This window comes from Esox lucius, chromosome 14 (assembly GCF_011004845.1).
Source record: "Esox lucius isolate fEsoLuc1 chromosome 14, fEsoLuc1.pri, whole genome shotgun sequence".
NCBI lineage: Eukaryota > Metazoa > Chordata > Actinopteri > Esociformes > Esocidae > Esox > Esox lucius.
This window is the reverse complement of record NC_047582.1, coordinates 19,294,048-19,304,011: the sequence shown is the minus strand read 5'-3', so window position 1 is coordinate 19,304,011 and position 9,964 is coordinate 19,294,048. Positions and strand designations below refer to the sequence as shown.

The window sequence follows — 9,964 nt, the reverse complement described above, 5'->3', positions numbered from 1 at the left end:
CACCTATATCTTCCAATCAGTGGTTAGCCGTTTTCCATGACGTGTGCTGACACGCCTCCGTACTAAAGAAGGCAAAAACACCCAGGCGGTGGAAAACAGAGTAGCTTGGCTAGCCAGCTGGTGGGATTAAGCTCCTACGGAGTCATTGGAATCTCAGAAAGGGGGAAACGGAGAGTCTGCCAGGACTTCTGGTACAATAAACTACTGAGCGAAAAAAAGAGCCTGGTTAAATTTAGCTACTGTGAAACGAGCTAAAGTTAGCTACACTAGTAGTAAAAACTAAAAGGTAAGTAAAGGTGTTTCAAAAACATTTGCCACGACGTTAGCTGGCTATATATTATTATAGTATCTTAGCTAGGTTCTTCATTATTGTCTGACTGGTTGTGAAAGAGGTTACTGTATTCTGTATCGACTTTTTATTACGCTAGTTAACATTTGTTTGCTGTAGTACCTAACTGGTGTGTTAGATCTTAAATGTGTTACACTTCGGTCGAAACAAATGTAGCTAGTTCGTAAACTACTGCTATCCAGTGGCGTTAGAGTCAGCAGTAACTCTTTTGATGAATGATTATTTCAACCGCTCGCTAGCTAACGAACGTTGATTTAGTAACTTGTTACTGTAGGTATGGTATTAGTGTTACGTAAGGTAGCTACCTAAGCATGCCTAGTTATCATCAATCATTATTAATGACATTAGTCCATAACTACTACGATAAACATATGTGGGTGCCATTTATGCGTCGTTGACGATGATGGTTAGCGAAGTTGACTGGCTAACTGGTGATCGGTGTTTACTGAGCGACAACACCAACCATCGAATATTTTACAGGGTAAATTACGTATGTAGTAGTTACTGTAGCTTATACAATTCTGTGTACGTTTTATTTAACTTTAAATACAAGTGTCGGTAATAATAGACGAAATTAATACCTAACGTTAGTTGTTTAAATGACGTGTTCAGTCTAGAAGGAACAAAGAAAAGACAAAGCGCTAATGGTAGCTAGCCAATAAGCTAACCATCGTGATTTGGGATTAACTGGCTATATTCCCTTAGTTCAAGTACCATCTTGAATCATATTATAAGTAATGGTCGTTTGGTCGGTATAATCTCTGGTGTGGTATAATGGCATTAATTGCTAGTCAGTGTTGTAGTAGGCTACAGTAGTCGTTAGATACAGTTGGGATGACAATATCTTCGTTAGCCTAGCATGACTCAGTAGATTTAAAAAGCAGTCAAGGCCTCCACTCCACTGTCTGAATCGTTTCCCCGGTTTCAGTTTGTTTTCCAGTCTGGTTGTGGGATTCATTAAATCGCGTTAGATGTTTAAAGCTGCATTTTAGTTTAGTCTCCTCAATTCGACGTTGTCAAGAGGCCGACGTTATTTTGTAAGCAATGTTACAGTTATTATTAGGAGCTTGGGGGTGGAGGTTTAACTAGACATGTAGAACGCTGTTCAATACATTTTTTTATATGGGTCTGTTGGTTTATCAGTCTACCACGCGACAAGATTAACGGGTACAGTGTGTGCAACTGTATGCAGCTATGTAAACATGCATTGCAGTAATGTCTCATTGACCGCCCTCCACACGTTCCTGTAGAGAGGCTTGAATAGGCTTTTTGTGATGTAAGCGAACCTTAGTAGGGTTTTCAGGGTTGCCTATAAATAGCGTCAGCTGCGCCCCGAGCCTTGCTCTGTAAGCGTGTGTGTGCGCGCGCGCGTTTGAGATCAGCGTGTCACATTGCACCCTTGTGACAGGCGAAAGCTTATACCCACGTCCATGTGAGTCTGGGATGGCGAATAACACTGCAGTCAGCAGCCATACACGTGATGGGACAATTGCAGTGCCTTTCTGGGGAAAACCTCTGAAGCATTTCTGGAAATCTGCTGTGGATTGTTGACGTGTGAATTTGTTTCCTTGCACAAGGCCCATTGATTCTGCGAAGCCTTGTACAGGTGCCCAGTATGTTCTGTTGCTTTCCTCTCATAAAGGCTAGTGAGAAACGAGGTAGCAGGTCAGGTTTTTCTGTGTGTTGTGATAACGATTGATGCAATCAGAGCTACTGGTTGGTTGTTCAATGATTAAGAAGTTCTTGCACATCCCACCAGCTGCAGTAGCCTTGCTTCTCAACAAACAGTGCAGGCAGACATTGATTGTGATGCACTCCCCAGTGGGTCTGTCGCTGTTCATAATCTAAGTGGGTCCATTTGTCTAGTACTGTAAGACAAACTAGAATCAGTTTGTGATTAAACTGATAACACTGCACAATTATCCGAAACTGCAGATGGGGTCTGTTAAAAGCCTGGGATTAAATCTCTTGGATGCAACATTCTAAGAGATTGACATAAATCAGCCCAGTCTTGTGATAAGTGAGGGAGTTGAGTTGTATTCAACTTAAATGAAAGAGCAGTGGTTTGGAATTGGGACAGCCAGCCCAAGGCTGCTGTGATGCTGGGACTGACCGATCAGATGAGATCACCCTGTCCAGAAAATCCTGTATGTCGGGGGTTTATCTTCTATTAGTGATAATTGTACTATTACATGTTACACTGTTGAGTCGATATGCCTGTGTTTAACTGCACCTGCGACCTCTCCTATGATGTGTATGCGACTAATACACTCAAACTTGTAACTCTGTCAGGCGGATGGCCATGCAATTCCGATTTTAGCACAGATGGTTCACTCTAACTAGTATCTCTGTTTGTTTGTTTCTGTCAAAAAACAGTTAAACCAACAGCGATGGCACAGGAGACCAATCAGAGCCAAGCGCCCATGCTTTGTGCCACCGGTTGTGGTTTCTATGGGAACCCTAGGACTAGTGGCATGTGCTCAGTCTGCTATAAGGATCACCTGACCAGACAGAACAACGGAGGTGTGAGCCCTCTCAACGCAATGGGTAGGCGTCTCCGCTCCTCCATTACGTGGTTATTTGTTTTTCTTAATGTTGATCTCGTTGAGCCTTAACACCGGTTTAAGATGCCAGTGCATTTTCTTCTAGTTATATCAGGTACTGTCTCATTCAGGTGGCAGCGTGTCCGGTAGCCCCACAATGGACGCCTCAGCCATCCAGAGAATCGAGGCGACCTTGAGTAATGCTGCCGCAGCTGCCGAGGCTGCCAGGTGAGTGGCTGTTGGTGCCCGGCGATGGAGCCGCTAAGACCCGTTCACCAAGACCAATTCCTGCGCCGCGTTTGTTACCTCGTTACGTCTGAGTGAGATTATTTGTTATAACTGGAAGATTCCCTGTAAAGCCTTGTAGCCTGCAGCCGGCATCCTCATTGTCTTACCTGTCTGTCACTATAGTGGGGCAGCGGCTCTTCCTGTTACACAACAGATGACCGAGATGAGCATTTCCTGTGACGAGGAAGGAGGATCTCCTAAGGCAGAGCTTGCTAAACCCGGTGGGTGTCTATGCTTCATATGAGTTTGGTGTCTATGCTTCATATGAGTTTGGTGCCTCGTTGGGGATTGAGTGATTGCCGATTATTGCTGAACCCATTTTAGTCAGAACCGGTGCTCTTACCTGGAATCGCTTGCAGGTAGTGGTGGCCTTGAATAAGGAGAGAGAGTTTTTTGAAAAACATCTCTGCTAGCTTTATGAGGCTTCTGGTTTTGTTATTGTAGGGCTGGCCAGGATTGTAGGGGTGGGATGGTCAAGAGTCGATGCATACTTCAGCTGGAAGGCCTACCGGCAGTGGGTTGTGGTAGTCCAGACGTGAGATGACCAGGATTAGTCCGGATTAGTAACTGCCTCACTTCCTGTGTAAGATAAGGTCATACTCTAAAAATGCTGTGGAACATGAACCTGCAGGTGCGATTCATTGCCTTGATGTTTGCTGGGAATGACATGGGGTTGTCCAGGGTCACGCCCGTGGATTTTTTTTCACTCGAGGAGGAGAATGAGGATGAGAACAAGAGACACTGTGCTATCGTGGTGCATAGTGCCTCTTTTATGTTGAAGACTGGTTTTTTGAGTGACTCATCTGGCAATTTGAAGTCAGGCGACAGTCTGGTCATGGATGTGGGAAGTGGGGAATAGGCCCAAGATTCTGCCTGTCATTGTTCTGGCAGAGGTGTCTGTTTCATGTGTATCATGTGAACCGAATTGTACCTCTTGATCTGTTTTTGTCACTCAAAACCGGGGGGCATATGACTCCCTGAGTCGGCACACAATAAACGATTACTGGTAAAGACGTACAACGTTTTGGTTCTGAACAAGCAAATAGATCTGAAAGGTTTTTAACATTAGCATTATTGCTACCAGCTACAGTTGTGGGCAGACAAGTGCACATTGTCTCTAAGAGGCTGACCATCTGCATTGTCCATATGGCGGCTTTAGAGCTATTTGCCATAAGCAGTTTTAAGAACTGTACCTACTGACAATTTAAAATAAAATAAAAACATGTAGTGTCGTCTGTCATAATGGGTATGCAGAATTTGCTTGTATTGTTATAGTATACCACATTACAATACAAATTGTTATTTTGAATCAATAGTTTTCTCACACAGTCCTATCTTTCAGTCCTGTGCTGAGGTGTGGGTTGTAAAATATTCTGGTCCTGTGTTGTCTCATTTCTCTGTCCTCTGTCTTTACAGTGGTTACTCAGCCAATTGCCTCCGCCTCCCCTCCCAGTGCGGCCGGCAGTGACCAATCCAAATCACCTGAACCTGCAAAGCCCAAGAAGAACCGATGCTTCATGTGCCGCAAGAAGGTTGGCCTTACAGGTGTGGACCAACGTTTCAGTATTTCGGAAACATTGCTGCAAGGCTTCTTTTTTGTGTTGTTTGCGCACAAACATCATAACAAAAGGCTGGATATGTTAACTGCTACTGCAAATGGTCAAAAACATAATCCCTGTACATTAGTCTCTCTTGCTGGTCAACATTCTCTTCTTAACATTATCTCAATATTTGCATAATACCAACATAAATCCTGCCCCTCAGTTAACCACCGTTAATATCAATCTAGTTTTGCTGGATGTAGCGCACACTGCACCATGATTTCACATGTTTTCAACTCTACACAGCTGAGTATGTCTTACAATACATTCACTCCAACACAGCATAGTATTTCCTCAATAAGGCAAAAAGTGTCCCTTATATATTAGTGGAGGGTAATGGTTTCTAGAACACACTCCCTTTCCAACGCGAATGAGCAGCGGCAAATATGCAATGTAATTTTTTTTAGGTCTGTTCTGTTCATTGACTTTTTCTCTAACATTCCTCAATGTGCTCCACCTTATAATTTTCTTTGACTTATGTTAACTAATAATTTGGTTAAATATTTATTTCCTAGGTGGTTATTGAACATTTCCCTAATACGCTCTACACAAAGCTGCAAAAATGAATTAATGCCACGCAGCGTTTCACACAGATTTATTTTGAAGGCAAAATACAAAAACCAGGAGTCATGTTGTTGCCTGCATGCCGCTAACCTATTGTAGCTATCGAATTGTGACCCCTAGCTTCTTACCTTTGGTTGTCGTTAGATTGTCTACTTTCTTTATATCAATTTGACTGCCACTTAGTTGTAGTTAAACAGAAACGTGTGCATGCACAGACTCGGAAGGTCGGGTGCAGGATGTTGTTGCTTGGCTCTGATGTTTTTGCTAATGTAATCCACACAAACAGCTTGGTTAAAAAAAGTCTCATGCATTTTTTTTTTCCTTTTGGTGTCCATCGCAATTTAGCACTGGCTGTGCGCCGCTCTGATAACAATTAGAGGGAAACACTGAGGTGTAAATTGGAATGCTATGTGCCTTTTGCTCCTACAGGTTTTGACTGCCGCTGTGGGAACCTGTTTTGTGGACTCCACCGTTACTCAGACAAGCACAACTGCCCGTATGACTACAAAGCTGAGGCCGCTGCCAAGATCCGCAAGGAGAACCCAGTGGTTGTGGCTGACAAGATCCAGAGAATATAAACGCGTCTCACTTTGACCTTGAACACTTTGAGTGATTGGCAAAACAAAAAGGACTCGCGCTGCACCTGCGTTCTAAAGGACTAGTTTTTTTAAATTACAGTATGGGAAATCCAATTTTCTGCAATGCATGAACGATCAAATTTTCTTTTGTCTGTCCTTTTTTTTCCCTTTTTCCTTTTTGAATCGGTGTCTGAGCTTACAATTTTATGGGAGGAAAAAAAAAGAATGAACATAAATGTCTAAGACCTAACTGACTAGGACACCCTTTCCCAGGGACGCCTGGACCTGGCTTAGTTTTTAGTGTTTTCCAGGAATCTGATTGTGTAGTGGGCGGTCTGATGTGTTGTGATTGTCAAGAGCTTTCTCTCTATTTCAGATTTTTTTTTATTTTATTTTTTGTGGAGGAGAGGGGTACTGTAGTTTAGCCTATGGGACTATGAGACTGTTACAGGCCTGACCATATCACAATGCAGTGGCAGGTCAAAGCTGGCTTATGTAGCAAATGGCGTTTTTTTGGATGTCACGGTGTCCTCGTGGAGTCCGTTAATATGTAGGCTTACTACTGGATGTCATTTCTGTGCTGCATGGGGCCTCAGTTCAGGGGAGACCCCCCAAGCACATCTCTATTGTGACGTCAGATGTGAAGTGACAAAAAAAAAAGGACTTGATTGCTTTGTCACCTAAAGAACATGTTCAGAAAGTTTCTTGAATGATGGTCCTGTGTGAATGGTGAAAGCAGCCAGACCCTGACACTAGGGAGGAAGGATGGCGTGTTCTATTCCAAACCTATAGATTCATTTGAATCAACCACAATATCGGTGTGGTCATGCTAGCCTGCTCCACTGACGATTATTGTTTTTTGTATTGTATTTTTAGTCCATCCTGCACACGTGCGATGCACACAACTTTAGTTAGGTTTACGTTTATCCAGTTAAGATGCTTTCCTAAAACAGTTTTTTTTTAGGTCTGATGCTGTGATGTGCGTTTGAAGGGAAACTTGGTGCTGTCTCTGGCTTTTGTGGATGGGTGACTGCAGGATGACTTCTAACTTCCTGCTACTGAGATGAAGGTCAAAGTTAATTTGGCCGTAGTCATCCAGCCATCCAGGTCACGTGACAGTGCTCATGCACATTCTGTGCTGTATTTCTTTTTTTCCTGTATTTTTTTTTTTTGTTTCTTTTTTGTTCCTGTGGATATGGAGTGTTTCCTATCTACCAGTTTGAAACCGGATGACGTGATGCTTCGATTACTCAGTCTTTGTGCTCAAATTCCCTGAAGATGTATCTACTGATACATCCTACTGCAGGGGATTCTAGAGAAAGGTGATGTTAAGTCTGTTTTTGTACTGTGTCAGTAGGCTCTATCATATGAAGGGTTACAGCCTCTGACCAGTAACGGAAAGGTTCCTACATGAAATCCCTGAGTCAGCAAGGTGAACAATCTGCACAGCAACTGACAGCCATTCCTCCCAGGTTACTGTAAATGGCTTTTCCCCATGTTTCCATTAAAATTACCACAATGTTAATAAAACATCTGTTAGTGTCCCTCCGGTATTTTATTGTAGCACATTTGCGAGATTGTGTAGCTGTTGATGGCGTTAGAAAAACTACACAAGGCTTTTCTCACAAGTTCTCTAAGTATCTAGTGTGTTTTATTATTATTTTTTATTAAACCACCTGTAACTGGACATGGATGCTTCGAAGGTGTTTAGGTGACTCGTCTTGAACAGTGTAGCCATGTTCAGGTTGGTAGGAGAAATGTATGGCTGCTTTAACGGGATCGCCCGATAACTGGTAAGGGAGCTCATCACTATCCCGTTTCAAACCGGTAGCTAGTGTTTTGCATGGGTTGTTGTATCAATGACATAGCCTTAGTAAACCTGATTGCTGAGGTATGAAGGGTTAGTTTCACTAATCTTTTAATCTATATTTTGCTTTTGTTTAATGTTTTTCTATTTCTCATTTTTAATGTATTTGTGCTGAGATTTCTGATATAGTGGCGTGTGTGTCATCTGCTATGTTATAAACAATTGTCTTGAGGTAGGCAGTTTTCAGTAGGCTTGGATGGATTTTGGCTGAGTTATGTATGTATGCAAGTATACGTGCTTGTTCCTCAGTAGTCAGAGCTGATCCCGTGGACTCTTGAGTTAGGTTTTCTTAGTTGTTTGAATTTTTTTTGGTCTGGCTGCTTGGCGCTGTTCTTTATGTAGGATTATGAGATTTCACTTTAATGTGTTTTAATTTTAACCCCTTTTAGTTATGCAAGTTTGTACAAACCATCTTTATATTTATGTACTGCGCATATAATCTTGTTACCCAACATTACTGCAAAACTGTATCATGTAAATAAAATTATGTACAGAGATATAGCATTGTGTACTCTTGTGGCAATTTATTTTTAATGCCCTCTTTTGGCTTTTGTAAGTGGATTTACATTGTAAACTTGTTTTTCTTTATCTGAAACTGTTAGGAAGGACCTCCTGTGGATAAATGCTTGTTTTAATGCAGACAGCTTGTAGAGATGCTGCTTGTTTGTGGTAGTAGTCTCTGTCTGTGGGTAAATATAGAGACTGGCAACCTGATATTGTCTCTGTGGCCTCATCACAAATATACCCATGCTTTTTTTATGTCTTTGAGTCCCATAAAGGCCTCTAGTGGCCAAATGGAAGTTTTGTTGTGGACATCGCTATTCTGGGTTTTCACTTTTAATGTAGTCAACTGGGTGGGACTTCCAGATTTGTGTTATGTTGGTGGATAACTCCAAATGACCCAATTTGGTCATGACCCAATGAGTCCATTATCAGCCAATAAAGTCAAGTCTGTCACCCATTTGTGTGCTTACAATGGCAGAAGCCCTGAATTCACTCACAAATGCCATAACTAGAACATTCTAAGGATATGTCCTGCATCCTACTCTGGTTTAGATGTGTACATGGCAGTCCGCTATACCCAGCCTCAAACATGTTCCTCATGTTCAGATACTGAACAACTCAAAGGTCCATCAACACAAGTTGTGGATTTGTGTATAAGGTCCCCACACATCATGTGGCAAAGAAAATTTTAAACAATGAGTTGGATGACTTGCTATTGCTAGTTCTCTGACAGCATAAACATATATACTGTACCTATTAGTCCCATAGGTTTATTAATCTGCGTACTTCCAAGGGCTGTAATGTGTTTAATGTAACACAAAGTGGGTAAGAAACACAAGGCATGACACAGGTAGGTTTTTGGGCCCCAATTGTTCAGTTCAACTTCCTCATCCTTCCATGAGTGGGCAATATTTCGTAATGACCGAAAAGCCATTTGCTGCTCATTAGGCTGTATGGATTCTGCTCAAACATAACACCTATCTCCATCTCTGAATTCTTATATGGCTCTGTCCAGTAGGTGGCAGGCTGGAGACTGCATCTAGGCTGTATGTGGACTTGTGCAAATGTCAACATGTAGCTAGACACATCTGCAAAATTGGCTTAGACGCTATATTTTTTGGACTTTTCATAAACTTTCAGTTAAGTAGGCATTCTGTTGTCTACATTTCTTTCTCCAGATGGCTAGTACTTGTACCTAAATGGAAAGGACCGTTAGACTAGATTGCTATACATGTGGCTTTTCAGCCTAAAGGTTGTACTTTCTTCCTTGTCCTGTATGTCATACTGCCTCCTTCAGGCTAGCTGCATTACCTTTTAAATACACATGCACAATTCATGGAGAGAATGCATTAAAATATGCATGCACAATTCATGGAGAGAATGCATTAAAATATGCATGCACAATTCATGGAGATAATGCATTAAAATATGCATGCACAATTCATGGAGAGAATGCATTAAAATATGCATGCACAATTCATGGAGAGAATGCATTCAAAATGGATATGGACCCTAGAATGATCTGAAAATGTTTAGAACTCAAAATTGAATAATTTTATGATGAGCGCATTTGCACAAAAGCTGTTAATTATGATCAGGTTGATTTTGTCATTTAATGAATAATATAATAATGGTGAGGTAATATTATGCAAATAATGAGGTTGTAGTAC

The 9,964-nt window shown here is 41.8% G+C and overlaps 1 protein-coding gene across 1 annotated transcript; it reads left to right on the top strand.

Annotated features, from left to right (window-relative positions):
* Positions 1–84: 84 nt before the first annotated feature.
* Positions 85–8,291, top strand: zfand5b (zinc finger, AN1-type domain 5b). Its single transcript, XM_010877876.3, has 6 exons — positions 85–286; positions 2,726–2,896; positions 3,024–3,120; positions 3,304–3,401; positions 4,597–4,725; positions 5,775–8,291. Exons 2-6 carry the CDS (start codon positions 2,740–2,742, stop codon positions 5,921–5,923), a joined length of 630 nt encoding a protein of 209 aa, XP_010876178.1. The 5' UTR covers positions 85–286; positions 2,726–2,739; the 3' UTR covers positions 5,924–8,291.
* The last annotated feature ends 1,673 nt before the right edge of the window (positions 8,292–9,964 follow it).

Coding starts and splice junctions, on each gene's coding strand:
- zfand5b (XM_010877876.3), top strand. CDS start 2,740: ATGGCACAGGAGACCAATCAGAGCCAAGCGCCCATGCTTTGTGCCACC. Junction 3,121..3,303: donor GCAGCTGCCGAGGCTGCCAG/GTGAGTGGCTGT, acceptor CTGTCACTATAG/TGGGGCAGCGGCTCTTCCTG. Junction 4,726..5,774: donor CAAGAAGGTTGGCCTTACAG/GTGTGGACCAAC, acceptor TTGCTCCTACAG/GTTTTGACTGCCGCTGTGGG.